We start from the raw sequence: 19,762 nt of genomic DNA on the forward strand, positions 1-19,762 counted from the left end.
GGTTCCATGACAGACCTGTCACACTGGAAACTCTGGGGACAGGACCCAGCATTCTGTGTTTTAACAAATCCTCCAGAGGATTCTGATGCTAAATTTGAGAGAACCAGTGTCCTTGACCATCTTCTCTTTATCAATGAAGCTTATTAAATCGTTGGTATGGTATGAACACCCTTTAATCAACCATGCTTTACATATCATTATTACTGCTCATTCTCAGTCTTACTTTTGCCATAATATATTTCAGCATGTCTTTTAAATGACTAGAGTTCTTGTATCTTTTACAGGTGTTGGGAAATCCTCCCTAGTTCATCTCCTGTGCCAAAATCAAGTGCTGGGAAATCCATCATGGACTGTGGGCTGCTCAGTAGATGTCAGGGTATGTGTTTCTTATATTTTAGTTTTTCAGTGTCATATTAAAGATAACTCCTTCAAACTCATGATCCAATTACAGCCCTGTAGTCAAGACTAAGTAATAATAATAGCTGGGTTTTATTAAGCACCTACTTTGTGCTAGATACTATGCCCAGTGTTTTACATGTCTTTGCTTATTTAGTCTTTTTTTAAGCTGTAAGATATAGCTACAGAAATTAAGGCATAGAGAAGTAAAGTAATTTGATCAAATTCATTCAGTTCGTAAGAAGCAGAGTCAAGATTTGATCCTAATTAGTCTGATTCCAGAGACTTCACTTTTAATTACTATGCTGTATATCTAGAGTTCGCTTAACATGCTCCATAAATCATTCTGCTCGAGCCTTTCCCACTAAGACAGCCAACTTTTGGCTAGAAATATAGTGTAAAGGCAAAAGCTTCTGGAGCCTTATGTCTAGGTCATCTGTTCCACCTCACATTTAGGAAACCCAAGTGCAGTTTCCGCTGAATTAACTATCTTCCCAGATATTTTGGTCTTGCTAATTCCAGCTATTCCTGTCCAGGCCTCTCTTGTACTGGCATACCTCTCTCCATTGAGTTAAATAAATAAGGAGGGAATAGCAGTTAGCTAGATTGACAGTTATTTTCCTTCAGTTCCTTGAACCTGTTGTTCCACAGTCTGCGATGTATATTGCCACTGATTAGAAATCCTCTGTCAGCCTAAGTGTTATTCCTTTTTAAGGTAATTTCTTCTCTCTAGTTGCTTTAGAAAAAAAAATTTTTTTTTATAATCTTTGATGTTCTGTAGTTTTGCTAACCTACATCTAGGGGTGGATTAGTTTTTATTCATCCTAGTCAGAAGTTGTACGCCTCGTATATATCTTCATTTTTCAAAATTTTTAGCCATTATCTGTTTGCCTTACCTCGTTCCTTCTATCTTCTTCTTTTGAACTTCTATTGGATTTTTGTCCTCCACATCTTTTAATTGCACTTTCATGCTTTCTGTTGTTTGTTTCTCCGTGGTGCATTCTGGATGATGTACTCATATCTGCCTTCCAGTTAACTAAGAATCTCTTCAACTATGTCTAATCTGTTTTTTAATAAATCCACTCAGTTTTTTATTTCAGTAACTGTAACTTTTAATTTCCAGATGTTCCTTTCGGTTCTTTTTCAAATGTCAAAATTTTTCAAAATATTCTGATCTTTCATTATATATTACTTTTCATTTTAATCATATTCAACATAATATTTTATGGTTTCTTTTGGCTCATTCTATTTTTTTTCTGGGTGGGTGACAGATCTCCTACTTGCTATATATGCAGACTCTACCTCATGGAAATGTACCTCTTGTATGGTTTGTAATTCTTGAAGATGACCACATCTTCAACAGGATTTTTTTTCTCCTCTTTCCTTTTGAAGTCTTGTATGCTGTGTTGTGAGAGTACAGTGCCTTTCATTTCTGTTGCTGCCAGAGCCCTAGAGATTTTAGTGATCCTTGTAATTTCTCAGCTTGGAATTTCCATGCAATCTTGATAATGTAAATTTCCCCCAGCATCTGATTGTGGTTTCCATTTTTTGTGGATCTTTCATCTACTTTCTACAAGGTCCCTGACAGAAAGTTTTTCCTGCTTTCCTGAGCCAGTGGACAGAGTTTTTCCTACTCTCTTTCACTGACTGGGCTGCTCATCAAGGGTCCACATTTCAAGAAGGGAATCTGTTCTTTGTCACTCACCCACATATACTCTTGCCTTAAAAGCTGGAAAACAGATTCCTATTCTTGGCTGGGCACTAAAACTTTGGGGACCAACCCCTGAAGCTATATCTGAATCTGGGTCAGCTCCCACTTCATACTCTAAGTTTTTCCTTCATTTCTAGCATCTGGGGAATTTCCTTTTTTTTTTTTTTCTCAAGCGTGTCCTTTTTATTTTAAAAAAATATTTTTATGGCATTTCTATGAGTGTGAAGTCAGAGGGGACCTGTCTATATCATTTCAGCCTACTATGTTCCCGAATTCTTAGCTATGGAAGAAAAAGAAATTCTAGATAATGAATTCAGTGGCAACTTTATTTAAGTTTGGGAGACCCAATAATAAGCTCTGGACAAAATTTCCCTTTGGGCTTTTCTAGCTCCCTTTCTGTGAGAAAGCGTAACATATTGAAAAGAAACTTAGATTTGAACTCCCACTTCCTGGGTCAGTCCCCTATTGCTTTTGCTTTTTAAAGAGAGACTTAGACTAATCAGTTTAGTTCTCTGAGCCTTAGTATGTCATTTGCAAATTAGAGGTAAATAATACCTGCTTTATCTAGCCTACAGGTTTGTAGGGAGGATCAGAGAAGCTTAAAAGGTGTGAGGTTAAGGTCTAGTGCTTTACAATTTGACGATGAAATTGAACTTAAATTCATTTTCCTGCCCCACCCACCTGCCCCTCTTATCTACCCAGAGCCCAGTCTGCTCATGTAATTTACCTTTTGTCTTATTTGGGTTTTTTTCCCCTTTTCTTATTGAATTGGCTAAATCCCCAGTACAGTGTTAAATAGAAGTGGTGCTAACAGGCATCCTTGTCTCATTCCCAGTCTCAGGAAATTTTTAATGTAATACCATTAAATATGGTTTTTGCTATAGGACTTTTTGTAGATATGCTTTATCAGATTAAAGTTACCTTCTCTTTCTGTTTCGATGAGAGTTTGAACCACGAACTGGTATTGGATTTTATCAGGTGCTTTTGCATGATAATCATAATTTCTCTGCTTTATTTTGTAACTATGGTAAATTATTTTGATTGATTTTTAAATGTTAAACCAACTTTGCATTCTTGGAGTAAATCCAACTTGGTCTTGATGTATTCTTTTCAAATATTACTAGATTCAATTTACTAATACTTTTTTTTTCAAATATTTGTATCTAAATTCATGAGGAATATTGGCCTATCATTTTCCTTTCTTATAATCTCCTTGTGGGGTTTTAGTATCAGGATTTTGCTAGCCTCGTAAAATGAGTTGGGAAGTTTTACCTCTGTATCTATTCTCCAGAAGAGTTTATGTAAGATTGGTTTTATTTCTTCCTTAGGTATTTGGAAGAATTCACAGTTAAAAACCTCTGGACCTAAGTTTTCTTTGTGGGAGTTTTTAAATAACATTAAAGAAAATATGAAAATGACTATTTCTTCTATATCAATTTTGATAACTTATGTTTTTGATACAATTTGTTTCATGTAAATTGTCAAAAAATTTGTTTTTATATCCTCTATTGTCTTTCAATATCTGTAGGACCTGCAATAGTATTCCTTTTTTCATTTCTGATATGGGTAATTTGTGGCTTTTCTCTTATTTTCTTGGTTAGTCTTACTAGAGGTCTATCTAGGACCAGTTTGGGGCTTTGTTGATTTTATCTATTATATGTCTGTTTTCTATTTTATTAATTTCTGTTTTTTTCTCTATTATGTCTATACTTTCTTTGGGTTTAATTAGCTGGTTTTTTTCCTAACTTCTGGCACTGGGTAGTTGTCTCATTGGTTTTTTTCAGGCTTCCCTTTAGAAAGCTCTAAGGCTCTAAATTTCTGTCTAGGCACAGCTTTAGCTGCATCTCTGAAATTTTGTTCATTAGCATTCAGTTCAAAATACTGTCTAATTTCCATTATGATTTCTCCTTTGACTCATGGGTGGTTTAGAAATATGCCACTTAATTTCCAAACTTTGAGAATGTTTATTATCTTTTAATTATTGATTTCTAGCTTACTTTCATTGTGCATAGAACATGTGCTGTATGATTTCATTCTTTGAAATTTGATGAGATTTGCTTAATGCCAGTTTTGGTAAATATTTCATGTGCACTTGAAAAGAATGCATATTTTGTAACTGTTGAGTGCATTGTTCTAAATATATCAATTAGGTCAAGTTTGTTAGTCTTTTGTTCAGATCTTCTCTATCTCGACTGCTTTTCTTTGTTGCTTGTTTCATCAGTTGCTAAGGAATGAGTATTATAATCTCCAACTATAAGTGTGGATTTGTCTATTTCTCATTTTAATTCTGCCCATTTTTGTTTATATATTTTGAGGTTGTTTTACTAGGTGTGTTCTAATTTAAGATTGTTTAAACTTCCAGAAGGATTTAACATTTTATCATCATGATATATCCTCTCTATATCCAGTAATACATTGTACTTTGAAGTCTATTTTGTCTGGTAATAAAACAGCTAAATCCACTTTTTTTCCCAGTTTTATCGAGATATAATTGGCATATAACTTTGTATTAGTTTAAGGTGTACAACAAAATGATTTGATATATGTATATACTGAGAAATGATTACCACAATAAGTTTAGGTAATATGCATAACCTCACATAGTTACAATTTTTTTTCTTGTCATGAGAATTTTTAAGATTATGTTCATTAATGAATGAATGGATAAAGAAAATGTGTTATATATACAGTGGAATATTATTCAGCCATAAAAAGAAGGAAATTCTGCCATTTGAAACAACATGGATGGACCTTGAGGGCATTATGCTAAGTGAAATAAGTCAGAGAGAGAAAGACAATTACTGTATTAGCACACTTAGATGTGGAATCTGAAATAACCAAACTCGCGGGAACAGAGAAGAAATTGGTGGTTGCCAGAAGTCGGGGTGGAAGGGGGAGAGGGGTAATATGGGTGAACGTGGTCAAAGGTACAAACTTCCAGTTATAAGATAAATAAGTTCTGGGGATATAATGTACAACATGGTGATATAGTTAATAGTATTATATTGTATAAACCAACTTATTTTTAGTTAATGTTTTGTGGTGTATCTTACTTCCATCTCTTAAATTTTATGTTTCCTGTACACTTGTATTTACAGTGTATTTCTTGTAAATAAGATATAGTTAAATTTTTCTTTGATAACCAGTCTGACGTCTTACTTTTTTAATTTGATTCTTGGACCTTGCCCCCAGATTTTTTTTTTTAACATCTTTATTGGAGTATAATTGCTTTACAGTGGTATGTTAGTTTCTGCTTTATAACAAAGGCCCACCAGATATTCTGATTCAGAGTTATACATGAAGCCCAGGAATCTGCATTTTAAGAAGCACCTGAGACGATTCTGGTGCAGGTGAACAGTGTTTTGAGGAACACTGGGTAGGATGTGGAATCAGTTTTCCAAGTGGATATGGAAGTGGTTAATGACAGGACTTAGAGAGGCAAGACTATGAATCAGATGCTGACAGGGAGTAAAACGTATTAACAGTAAGGGAAGAGGGAGGGAAGGGAGAATAGCTAGATGGTCCAAAGCCTCATGCAAGGTATTTCCTATTTTTCAACTCCAGGGTAATTCGAATGTGGAAGAGTGAACAGCATGCATCTGAGAGGGCAGCAGGAGAAGTTTTGTCTTCAGGGTAGAGGCTGGCATCAGTTAATACAATGAGGTTGAGGATAAGAATACAATGGAATTTTATATAATCATGCAGTAAGTTTCTAGGAGAGAAGTGGAAAGATTTGGAAGAAGGAAACAATTGGGATTGAATAATGGGTAGAGGAAGCAGAAAGCAGTTTGGGAATCAGAATAGGAGAAATCAATTAAGGACCTAAAGTATGTGGTAACTGAGGATAACAGGTCTTGAGTGTAGCTGGTAGCAAAATTTCCAAAAGAAACTTTGTCTTAGCAGCCTCCTGTATATGAAGGTGGAGACTCGGGGTGTATCTGTAAGGAGTGCTTCTACGTATGTCCCAGAGAGCAGATCAATATGAGTTTAGTTAGTTCCCAAGACCCTGACCAAGTTTTAGAAGTAACAGTAGCGATTTCCTTTGGAAACCCCTGCTTTTGGAGAAAGTGAAATTGAAGTTCCCTTGAGTTAGCTTATGAAAGACTGCCGACTTTTGAACTCCCTCCATAGTTCCAGGGAACAGTGGGGAGGACGTAAAACTGCCCAAAGGGAGACTGGAATAAAGGCTACAGTAGTCGAAGACAAGTGTCATGTGGTAATGTGATGGATTTTACTGGAATGAGTGTGTTACTGACTTCTTTAAAGCCAGACTGGCCTGAATTGCATTACCGTGGAAGAGTTGGGCATGTGGGGCTGAAAGTGATCTTGCTTTTATTCCTTTTCATTGAATTGGGCTGGTTGATTTGTCTTCTTTGAGAAAAATGCATTTCTTGAGTGACAACATAAGTAAAAGGCATTTTTAAATGATAATCTTAAGGAAAGTTCTGATAGACATGTAAATTATTTTGACTATTGTTGTAATAAAGTGAACAGTTCTTCCCTCTAGCAAGGATGATTAAATCTGATAAAGCCTTTACCTAAATAACTTGAAAGAACACTTTCTTCTGTAGCAGCTTTTATATTGCAATTACAGCTTCTGTGTTACTGAAACCTGACAGGGGATCTCCAGAATCAGTATAGATCCATAAATAGGCACTCTTCAGAACTCTTAAAAACATTTGCCCTGTTTAGCTCATTTCACATCTGTTAAGAGCCAACTAAAAATAGAGATGGTAAAGGTGATAATGTAATTGTTTAATTTCAAGTACTGGGTGAAGCTAATAAGCTTAAAGTATGTACTCAGTAATTATTAACATTTTGGATTTAGTATGCAGTGCAGAGGTGTTCATAACTGAACTGAAGGGAAAAGGGAGAAAAGTTTTATTTTGTGGTATTCTTCATTCATTGCTGTGTTCTAATTTTGTTGCCCCAAGTCTAATGGGACCAATATAAATGCATGGCTACGCTTAATTATGAAAACAAAACTTACAGAATTTAATCTTTTCACAAATTATAAATAAGGAAATTGATTTGTCATTTCTAGTTCACTTTAATGGGATTTTTAACTCTAATTTACACATTGCACACAATCAATATCTATTGAATTCCTCTTGGGCAGCATAACAATATATAAGTACTGAGGAGAAAAAAGATTTTTTTAAGGGCAGTCGTCTTACCACTAAAAATATGAGGTGGGAACTGGTAGGTGGGACAAGGTCTTTATATAAATGATCTTTAAAATAATGGTAATAATAAATGATGGCTAACATTTTTTAGTGCTTACTTTGGCTAGGCACCTATTTTACATACTAATCCACAAGCCTTAATGCCCACAACCGTTTGAGGTAGGTACTATTAGCTTCCCTATCTGACACATGAAGTAGTTGAGGCACAGAAGTATTAACTGACTTGTCCACGGTCACAATGCTAGTAAGTGATGGAGGTGGAATTCAAACCCAGACAGTCTGGTTCAAAAGCCTGTGCTTTTGATCACTACTCTGTACTACCTTTTGTTCCAGAATGGTATTAAGAAAAAGGTATTCTAATGCTGTTAAATACAGTAATGACTAGACTCATACGGAGATTTAAATTTAATTTAAATGAACTAAAATTAAAAATTTAGTTGCTTAGTTGAACTAACCACATTTCGAGTGCCCAGTAGTCACATGTTGCTGGTGGTTACTATATTTGACATTTCCATCATCACAGAAAGTTCTGTGGGATAGCTCTGATATAGAATATAAGTGTTCAAGCGAGAAAGTGAGGTGCTTGTGAAGAATAGGAAATTATACTGAGTGTTAATGATTGAATAGGTAGCCTGGGCAACGGACAAATGTACTATTCCTTAAGAAGGGGGATATATATTACAGGTGAAAGAGAAGGAAATGATAGATTTAGCTCTGGACATGATGAAGGGAGGGATCTGTGAGCTATCCAATGTCAAGAAAGCATTTGACGTGTTGAAGCTCAAGAGAGAATTCTGAGTTGGAATTATCTGTATAGGGATAATCCTGAACCATGAGAGCTGATGAGGTTTTCAGAAAGGAAAATTTAGAAAGAGAAGAGCTGAGGAAGAACCTTGTGGTATATTTAGAGAGTTGATGATGAAAAGGGCGTCAGAGAAAGATTGATCAAAGAGATAGGAGGGATAGCCAAGATGATGAAATACCGCAAGAGCAAAAAAGAGATGAGAATTTCATGAAGGAGGGATTTATTTTTAGTATGAAATAATATAGAGATATAAGGACTAAGAGGAAAAAAAAATTGGATTTGGTGACGATGAAGGTAGTGCTGACCTTTGAAAATGCAGTGGAATGTTAGTGGCAGAAACCAAATGATGTGAGTAGGCAGAGAGGAAATAGAAACAGGTTTAAATCAGTGGTTTAGAGGTTAAATAAAGGAGCAGATGGGTACAGAATAGAAGGGGAAAGTGAAGGGTTTTTTTAATTTATTTTTTTATTTTTATTTTTTTTATAAATTATTTTATTTTATTTATTTTTGGCTGCGTTAGATTGCCACGCGAGGGTTTTATCTAGTTGTGGCGAGTGGGGGCTACTCTACATTGCAGTGTGTGTGCTTCTTGTTGTGATGGCTTCTGTTGTTGTGGAGCACAGGCTCTAGGCGTGCAGGCTTCAGTAGTTGTGGCACGCGGGCTCAGTAGTTGTGGCTCGTGGGCTGTAGAGTGCAGGCTCAGTAGTTGTGGCGCACGAAGTTAGTTGCTCTGTGGCATGTGGGGCATGTGGGATCTTCCCGGACCAGGGATCGAACCCGTGGTCCCTGCACTGGCAGGTGGATTCTTAACCACTGCACCACCAGGGAAGTCCAAGGGTTTTTTTTTTAAATAGAGGAAATGAACTTGGCTGAAGGCAAAACAAGATTACTGGTAAGGAAGAGGCAATTAGCAGACACCTTTATGATATTATTCATTCATTCATTTGTTCATTCATTATATATATTGCATACCTCCTGGGTATCAGACACTGCAAAGAATTAGAAGTACAGCAATGAATGAGACAAATTCAATTCCTACTCCCCTGGTACACTCTCATTGTTGACTTTTTTCTGTCCTTCTGTCTTTTCTCCCAACTCTCTCCTAAGACCGCCTACCTTCCTGACTCTTTAATAATAGCTCTACAGGCACACATACTAAACCAAACTTACTAGAGAATATCTACAACATCCACTGCTCTTTCCTGATGTGTATCATTTTCTTTACTAAATTTGTTTCTCCTTTTTAAAAATTACAAACAATGAATAAACTCTTCAAATGAGACAAAACCTTTTATACTTAGTCGTGATTTGATTTCCAATAAAAAGTTAAGACGTGAGTAAATGAGAAGTACCAAAGTTACAGTATGGTTCCTTTTCCCATTTGATGATCAGCACGTACTGTTGCTACCTGTTGAGAAAAATCCTTCTTTATATAGCTGTAAAGTCTGTAATGACTTTAAATATTCGTTCCTTGATGACCTGATTTAAATATAAAACACATTTCTTATAGTTTGGCATTACCCCGCATCATGTTGGGCTCTTAGTATAGCACCAACATACCACTTATTGTGTCAAGAGCAATACTTGTTAAAATGTCAAGCTTTCCCTTGGAGATCACTCACCCATATAAAAGATATTATGTCATAGCTATGAGCTACAAGCCACGGTTTAAAGTTCTTAGGATTCATTACATTTGAATTAAGTAACACATAGTTTAATTCACCAGTTTGGAAAGAAAGAAGGGTACCTTCTCTTCTAATTCTGGAAGGAAACATGAAAAGATTTAATTAAGGAAGGTATTTTGTGGTGAAGAGTACAGATGAGTGGGTGAATCTGGCTTGGAAGTGTGTGTAGCCAGAAGGGAGCTGGCTAATAGACTTGGTACATTGCAAGGCTAAGAGGGCATGCTACCTGGAAGTTGTAGTACATAGTGGCTATTCTGGAAGGAGTTACAGTCTGTTTACAGTCTGTAAACATTAGACATTTGAGATAACTTTAGAGAAAAAAATGATGTACTTAAATGGTTGCCCAGCTTAATTATGTATGAGAATCACCTAGAGAGCTTTCTTTAAAATACAGATTCTTGAGCCCCACCCCAGAAGCTTCAAGAGTTGTCCAAGAATCTGTATTTTTTTAAATAAGCCTTCCTATTGGTTCTGATTTAGTTTGTTCTTAGAACTGTACTTGAGAAGCACTGGAATTCAGTAAAATAATAAACTGAGTATAAAAAAACCTTAGAGGATGATATATCCTGAATTTATTCCTTGATTTAACTAAACATATCAAAGCATCTAATATGTGCCAGGTATTATGCTATGTTGTAGGCCTACCAAGATGAATAATATGGTCCATGCTCTTAAGCTCAGAGTCTAATAGAAGAGATATCGGCAGATAAATAAGACAGTGTGGTTAGTGAAATGATAGAACTGTGCAGGATGTTATGGGAGCAAATAAAAAGAGTACCTAACCGGCCCTGATTGGTTTTGGAGCCGGGGAGGGTGGCAGGATCAACAAAGCTTCACTAAAGTGGTTGAGCTTTTTGATACCAGGTAACTGACTCCTTATAATACCTTGTATTGTTCGTTTCAGTTGTTTTGCTTAGAAATCTTGATAATATAAATTATAAATTTCCTTGCTTTCATAAACAGAATTCATGTAGTTTAACCTTTTTATTGATGACTTCACATTTTTACATATTATTAGTTATTTATGCCATATAGCAAAATAGTGATACCTTTTATCACAGTATACAAGATTACTTTCTGTTATCCACAATGGTCCCCAACTGCTGTGATTTTGCTGTTGTCATTTTTGTGTCCTATCCTCTTTGTTGCCAGTCTGCTAATTGTCTTCTCTTAATGTCAATGTGGCTATCTGTAGAATATCTTATTTACTTAAAGTTTTCCTTGGACAAAAGGATTTGGACCAAAAAAAAATTGTGAATAAGTAAAAAGTATGAAGCATTCTGTTAAATATATATTGATATATACATTTTATGACATTTATTTTAACTATTCAGCTATCTTGCTTTCTGTTATTTCAGAGCCATTTGATATACAGAACATAACTTCTTCGTTTTATAAGCAAAGAAACTGAGACTCAAAGATATCAGGGATAATTAGTAGCAATCAATGAATATAGTCTAGGCCTCCTGATACCAAAAGAGTTCCATTGTATAAAATCAGTAATTCTTAACTAGAGGTTACAGCAAAATCATTTGGAGAATTGTTCAAATTATGCATGCCAAGGACTGGACCCCAAAGTTACTGATTCAGTAAGTCTGACATGTATATTTCTTTTTTTTTAAGGACTTTTTTTTTCAGCTTTATTGAGATATAATTGACAAATAAAGTTGTAAGATATTTAAAGTGTATATTGTGATGATTTACTATATTCTTACACATTGTGAAAGGATTCCTCCCATCCAGTTAATTAGCACATCCATCACCTCACATGTTTATTTATTATTTATTTGGTGAGAACATTTAAGTTCTACTCTCTTAGCATGTTTCAGTTATACAATAGAGTGTTATCAACTACAGTCACCATATTATACATTAGGTCCTCAGACCTTATTCATTTTAGAGCTGAAAATTTGTACCTTTATACCAATTTCTCCCTATTTCCCCCACCCCTGCAACCCCTGGCAACCACTTTTCTATTTTCTGTTTCTATGAGTTTAACTTTTTATTTTGATTCTACATATAGGTGATAGCATGCAGTTGTTTTTTTTTTTTTTTTCTCTGAGTGGCTTGTTTCACTTAGCATAATTCCCTCAAGATCCAATCACGTTGTCGCAAATGGCAGGATTTCCTTTTTTCCCCCCCGTGGCTGAATAATGGGATAATATTCCATTCTCATGGCTGTATATCACATCTTCTCTATTCCTTCATCCATTGACAGACACTTGAATTGTCTTCATATCTTGGCTGTTGTGCACAGAACATGGGAGTGCAGATATCTCTTCAATATCCTGTTTTCATTTCCTTTGGATATATACCCAGGAGTGGGATTGCTGGATCATATGGTAGTTCTATTTTTAACTTTTTGAGGAACCTTCATTCTGTTTCCATGGTGGCTGAACCAATTTACATTCCCACCAATAGTGTACAAGGGTTCCCTTTTCTCCACATGCTTACCAACACTTGTTATCTCTTGTCTTTTTGATAACAGCCATATTAAGAGGTGTGAGGTGCTATCTCACACTTTTGATATGCATTTCCCTTCTGATTAGTGATATTGAGCACTGTTTCAGGTATTTGTTGACCACTTGTCTTCTTTGAAAAAATGTCTATTCAGTTCCTCTGCTCATTTTTTAAATTGGGTTTTTTGCTATTGAATTGTATTATTTCTTTATATATTTTGGATATTAACCCTTTATCAGATGTATGATTTGCAAATATTTTATCCCATTCCATAGGATGCCTTTTCACTTTGTTGCTGGTTTCCTTTGCTGTGTAGAAGCTGTTTTATTTGATGTAGTCCCACTTGTTTACTTTTTGCTTTTGTTGGCATGTATATTTCTAAAAAAAAAACTTGAAAGATTCTGATGTACACCCCTGAACCACCGTATTATAATCTGGCTCTTGTCTATATTCTAATAGATAAGGTTGCCATATTTCAGATTTCGTTTCTGAAATATAAGCAGTAAATTCTTATAGAGTCTAGACCATGAGAAAGAGAGAGATTTTGGAGTTTACTCTGAGTAAGAAAGTCATTGGAGAGTTTTGAATTGAAGGGGGATATGATCTAACTTTCATTTTAAAATGATCACTCTAGCTACTATATGGAGAACAAATGGAGGGTGGTGGGAAAGTGAGTCGGTGAGGCTCTAGTGGGGAAATCAGTTAGGGGATGATTACATTAATTCAGGCAAAGAGATAGAGGCTTTGAGGGTGGTAATAGTTGAGATGGTGAGAAATGAACGGGTTTTGGATTTTTTTTTAAGGCAAAAGCAACAGAATTTGCTGACAAATCAGATATGCAGTATGAGGGGAGTTAAGTTTTAAGTTAAGAGTTAAGTTAACGCTTAAGTTTTTGGCCCTTCAACTAACTAGAAGGCTAGAATTGCCTTTTACTGAATCAGAGAAAACTGGGAGAAGAATGGGTTTGGGAGGAAGATTGGGATATTATTTTTAAATATGTTAAATTTGAGGTGCCTGTTAGACATCCAAATTGTAGTTAGGTGATATGGTAGTCTGAGGTTCAAGGGACTGGTCCAGGATGGATATAAGTTTGGAATTCATCAACGTATTTATGACATTTTAAATCATAAGAGTAGATGAAATTGTCAAAAGAGCAAGTGTTGCTAGATATCCCAGAACTAAACCTTGGAACACTCTAACAATTAAGAGGGTAGAGAGATGAGGACAACCCAAATGGAGACTAAAAAGGCTTAGCCAGTGAGGTGGGAAGAAAAGCAGAACAGTATGATATCCTGTAAGTTAAGTGAAGAAAGTATTGAAAGAGGAGTGATTAGTTTTATCAGATGGTAAAGTAAGATGGAAACTGTTCATTGATCGTTGGATTTAGCAGTGTGGAAGCCATTAATGACCTTGATAAGGAATATTTCAGTGGGGTGACTGGGACAAAAGGTGTGACAGGAATGAGTTCAAAAGAGAATGTAAGGAAAAGAATTAGAGACAGTTGAGAAGAGACAACTCTTTGGAGGGATTTTGCTGTAAAAAGGAATAGAGAAGTGGTATGGCAGCTAGGGGAAGACATGAGGTCAAGAGAAGGTTATTTTAAGATGGGAAAAATTATGGCATGGTTGTTCGCTGGTGGGAATTATCCAACAGAGAGGGAAAATTTGATGATGAAAGGGAGAATTGATAGAGCTACCTCTTTGATAAGAAAGTAGGGATGGGATTTTATGCATAAGAAGGGGATTTGACCTTAGGGACACAGACAGTTTATCTATAATAGCTGCAAGGAAAGCAGATTATATGGGTACAGATGCAGGGAGTGGATAGATAAGGGAAGAGCAGGTTGTAGAGTTCTCTTCTGATTGCTTCTGTCTCTGGAAGCAAGATTATTAGCTGTGCTTGAGGACAAGGAAGAGAGATTGGAAGTTTGAAAAAGAGGAGTAAGTGTGAAATAGTTACCTAGGGGAGGAAAAGAGGAAATAGACTATGGAACTGATTGAAGGAGAGCTCCAAAGGTAGACTTGAATTTAAAATGAATCCAGTTAGCTTGAATGTATATTTTTCTGAACATTACACTCACTAGCTGGGTTGCAGACATGGAATACAGGAAAAGGTGGATATAATCAGGGCTGGAGTTTTGTCTAATGAATACTATGTGAGGGAGGGGTAAAAGAGAGATTAAAATGATGAATAGCAGAATTTATGCTTAGTTAGGAAGGAAGTGAAGGTTTGGAAGTGGAAGGGGGGACTTTGGAAGGTGTTAGGATCCATGAACTATAGGGACCTTTGGGGTCAAAGATTATTATTAGAGTTGGAGTGTTAGAGAGAGGAAGCTGCAAAGATAGGAGGTGGTGATTAGAGAGTCAGAGGGTAAGCTGCTGATATGGAATATTCAGTGCTTTAAACTGGAATGAGGGTGTTTATGAGTTTTCTTAGTGGCTATAATAATTATTTTGATGGATTGATTTGTTAGGTTCATGACTACAAAGAAGGAACCCCAGAAGAGAAGACCTACTATATAGAATTTTGGGATGTTGGAGGCTCTGTGGGCAGTGCCAGCAGTGTGAAAAGCACAAGAGCAGTATTCTACAACTCTGTAAATGGTAAAACATTTTTTATTTTTACCATATATTAATGGTCTCAGATCGTCTGATGGAGGAATGCTGGACTCAATTTAAGGAAGATCCAAGATACTCCCAATTCTTAATTTAAATCTGCATATCACATTCCAGTTCGTGTTTTTTAGATTCTAACTGTATATTTCAGAACATTAGATATTTGCTTTGTCTAAGTGTTTCTATTTATATTATTGTCATAAACTAAATATTGAGAGATAGTTTGGGTGCTCGACATAAAACATGGAACCTTCCAAAACACTGTCCTCTGGGAGTGCTGTTTCTTCGGTCAACTGAGTATATACCATTAGGAGTCCCATGGTCTAAGCCAGGTGTCACAGAGATACTGAGATTTTTTTTCATCTGCTCCTTAGAGAGAGTCCTGTGTAATTATAAAAGCTGCCTAAGCATGTTTTTAGGGGTGCAGAAATTTCATCCAGTTATAGATATACAAACACCTGGAGCAGACTTCCAGGTAGAGGTGTTTAATAGGACATAATTGCAGTTCATAGAGTGCCTACTCTGTGTCCAGGAACTAAACTACTGACACCTGTGATTTACCTATAGAATTTTTTTATCTTCTCTTTTCTTTAATTCCTTTTTACCTTTTTTTTTTACTGTGAAATATAATTTCAACTTCTCTTTGATTGATGTACCAAAAGATTTGGTATCTTACCCCTTCCTTTCTGGTAGATGCTTAGCTATTAATTGGCCTTCATTTATACTATGCTTAGATCTCATTCTATATTAAGTAAGCATTGTAATTATTCAGTACCATCTTCATTACTTATATTCCTCTTTCAATGTCTTATCCCATATCATAAGATGTTGTAGATACTTAAAAAATTAGAGAAGGCTCTTGCCATTGGATACGTACTGTAGAATACAGGATGAGTCATGTTAGTTCAGACCTATGTCGCATTTAGCTTGGAATTCTATCTGAAAGTGTCACAATCTAATTGAAGAAACAAAATATTCATAAATGAAACAAAACACAGTTTAAGATGGTGACATTAATATATGACATCATAATGATACATGATAAAGTACATGATAATGGCATATATTAATAGAATGTATATAAATGAGAAAACAGTAAGATAAGACTGGTATTGTATTAGGTGACTTGCTAAAGAGCAGGAGAGAAAGAAATGAAGCCTGGTTTAGATCTCGGATCAAGTGATAAACTTGGATTATATCGGTCAAATGACTTGTCAAAGTTGATATCAATCTGATTTGGCAAAGAAAAATTTGGATAAATAACACTTTTCCTGTTTAGATCTTTTTGAGAGTTAGGATAAAAATTATAAATAAATAATAAAGTTAAAGACCATTCAAATCCTAGAAACTTCATGGAATTCTGAGTTGTAAGCTTAGTAAGTACTGAAGAAATCCATCTAAATCTGTATTTATTTGGTTATCTTTTCTATACCTACTCTCCATTAGTGATTTGTGTCTTCCTTAAATATTATTGAAGTAATTTCATATATCCTATGTTAGTTTTACAAGTAAGACTGAGAGATATTCCTGTTTCTTAAAAAAAATTCCCTATTAAGAACAATCTTAATAGGGACTCACAGACATAGAAAACAAAATTATGGTTACCAAAGGGGAAAGGGAGGGAGGGATAAATTAGGAGTTTGGGATTAGCAGATACATACTACTATATATAAGATAGATAAACAATAATGTCCTACTGTATAGCACAGGGAACTATATTCAATATCTTGTAATAACCTATAATGGAAAAGAATCTGAAAAAAATATATATATATATCTGAATCACTTTGCTGTACACCTGAAACTAACACAATATTGTAAATCAACTATACTTCAATGAAAAAGAAAGAAAAATCAGTTTCTGTGTTCTTCGAGCCTACCTCTGGAACATTTCTCTTGGTAGAAGCATTCAAGGTTCTTTACTCCATCTACCATCCTTAGTTTTCTAAGAAACAGAGCATATAAGGATCACTCCATTCAAATACAGTCTATTCTTAGCAATAACTTTCTTCCCTCAATACCCTACCTCTTCCCACTGTGATGAATGAGGCTGGTAATCCCCAAAGGAAACCTGTAAAGTGTCTCCACCTCTCTGTTTTTAAAGATTTAGAACATATTCTTATCAGCTATCACCCTGACTTCTTTCCTTTGGGCCTCACTGTGTCCCGTCCCTTCTAGTTCATAATCTACAAAGCAGGAACTCTCAGCCCAAATGAAAGAAGGAAAATAAGGAAAAAGGTGCTCAATGCCCTTAAAAGCTCAAAAGCCTTAAATAGAGATCCTCAAAAAATAAACTCCTCCCTGTCCATCTAATAGCTCATTTAGGCCTTTGTAATCTTTTCACTCTCCCAACCAAACCCACCCATAGTTTTGTGGTATTTATACCTAGGAAATAAGGAAAGGAGAAAATATCTTCCACTCCTTTGCCCTGAAGTGACTTTATTCTGCCTTCCTCCAGTCTTTTACTGTCAGATTACTTGATTTCAAATTCTGGCTACCCCACTTACCATGTGACCTAGGGTAAGTTACTCAACCTCTCTGAGCCTCAGTTTCCACATGTGTAAAATGAAGATAATAATTCTTACCTCATAGGACTGTTCTGAAAATCAAATTAGATGCCACACATAAAGCACAATATTTACCACATAAATACTGAATAAATGTTAGCTATATTCTTTAACGGTAGCTCTTTATTCCTTTTTTAAAATCTATCCTTGTTCATGTTTCCTTAATGCCTAATAGAGCCCCTCATCGAGGAAGGTAGAGTGAATGCAGTTGGACACGGGGGCAAGTGTCAGATCTCTGTTTTTTCCAGATCCCAGGAGAGATACAGATTTATCTGAGCTAACTGGAACTAGTCAACTATACTTTGCACAGGCACCTTAGTTGCACAATGTCTGTAAAAACTAGAGGAGCCAAAGAATTCTAACTCTTATGCCCTTCTTTTTCAAATTTACATATCTTACATCTTGAAGATGGAAGAATCATCAGTTTCACATTCTCTCTTCACAGTAGAACCTGGGTAATATAGGCAAGGGTTGGGGGTTTAAAAACCTATCATCTCTTGATCACAAGATGGTACCCTAAATTTCACTAGGCATTAAAGCTTTTCCTTTTTTGTCTATATCATATGGTAATAACCTGCTTTACCTTTCTGTCTAGGATCTTAACTGATTCTGTTTACTTGTATTTCTAAACCTTATTACATTTTGCTATTTTTCAATCTCTTAAAAGTCCATCTGTTTTCTACTATTCATACTTCTTGACTATCTTTTCCTACCTCCTTCTAGTGGCATATTTCTTTTGCTTTGTTAACTAGATCTCTTACAGGTAGAGCAAGCTTACATAGCTAGCCATTAATCCGAAGAACTAAACGATTAGACTTTTGAGTTGATTAGGTTCAGGTGATCTACAAGAAAACATCTTGTCAGCTAAAGAATAGGAATTGTATCAAATTAAATCAATACCATTTTAATAAATTTTTATTATTAAATATTTTAATGAGTGTAAGTAATATGTGTATATATGATGTCTATGACAGATGCATAATGTGGAAAAAAATACCTTTTTGAATGAATATAATTTCCTATATACTTGAAGTGGTTTTGATTCTTTTTATTGATGAAGTAATTCTGTAATTAGGACCAGGCAGAGTAGGCACTTATTAAGTGTTGAATGAAGAAAAAAAGAAAAGACATTCTAAAGTTTAATGACATTCTGTCAGCCCTTGTAGAATTTTTTAAAAGTTATATAACTGACAAAGAAAAGCTTTTAGTTAATTATTTTTAAATAATTATTTGCAAGAACTTACAGAGGAAATTTTAAAAGAATTGTGCCTGAGTTTGTTAGTCGTACCAAAATGCATTCAGTAAGCAACCTAATGTTTTGCCAATTGTGAAATGAAGAGGAGTTGTTACAATATTGACATTATTTTCTTTGATTATTTTAGGTATTATTTTAGTCCATGACTTAACAAATAAGAAGTCATCCCAAAACTTGTATCGTTGGTCATTGGAAGCTCTCAACAGGGATTTGGTGCCAACTGGAGTCTTGGTAACAAATGGGTAAGCCCAGATTACTTCACAGTTGGTTTGAAATGCTATAGCAATCCCAGGAATGTACCCTCCAAAATAACATTTTGTAAAATGTTTGATTTGCATATATTTTCTCCCAGTCTGTAGATTGTCTTTTCATTCTCTTAACAGTATCTTTCACAAAGCAATAGTTTTTCATTTTGATGAAGTCTGATTTCTCTTTTATGTATTATGTTTTTAGAATCATGTGTAACAACTCTTTGCCTAATCCCAGATCATGCAGGTTTTCTCCTGTGTTTCTTCTAGAAGGTTTACAGGTTTTGGTTTACTTTTAGATCTATGATCTGTTTTGAGTTAGTTACAATGTGTGAGGGTTTGGTTGAGGTTGATTTTTGTATATGAATGTCCGATTGTTCCAACATCATTTGTTTCTCTGAATCCTAATCTTCTTCATAATGGTCATTAAATATAGTGGCCTGATAGATGCAAGGGTTTTTGTTTTTGCCTAAGTGGTACCGAGCATATAATACAATACCTGGTTATCTATCTCTTTGTGATGTTAAGGTGTTATCAGACTTATCCATTCATGATAAAATTCATCATTTGTTTTTTACCTAATGATTTAAAAAGAAAAAAAGGATTTTGAGATCAAATTTCAAATTGGATGTAAGATTTAATGAAAGAAAGTGAGAAAAAGGAAAGCTAAAAAGAGAAATAAGAGAACAGATTGTAAATATACATATATTATGTGCAACATATATGTTATGTTACATATATACAATAAATATATATGTTAATGTGCAAGAGATTATGAAAGACTGCAAGTGACAAATATGTGTATCAAAGATGATGTTTGATAAAATATATACA

General features: G+C 35.1%; 1 protein-coding gene across 1 annotated transcript in view; it reads left to right on the top strand.

Annotated features, from left to right (window-relative positions):
- The window catches only part of RABL3 (RAB, member of RAS oncogene family like 3), a 37,613-nt gene that overhangs the window by 5,752 nt on the left and 12,099 nt on the right, over positions 1-19,762 (top strand). Inside the window, exons 2-4 of the mRNA XM_082460111.1 lie at positions 285-376; positions 14,717-14,846; positions 18,808-18,922. Of these exons, the coding sequence (XP_082316237.1) occupies positions 285-376; positions 14,717-14,846; positions 18,808-18,922 (337 nt within the window). The remainder of the gene's footprint in view (positions 1-284; positions 377-14,716; positions 14,847-18,807; positions 18,923-19,762) is intronic.

Source organism: Balaenoptera physalus (assembly GCF_965194825.1).
Source record: "Balaenoptera physalus genome assembly, chromosome: 4".
Classification (NCBI taxonomy): domain Eukaryota; kingdom Metazoa; phylum Chordata; class Mammalia; order Artiodactyla; family Balaenopteridae; genus Balaenoptera; species Balaenoptera physalus.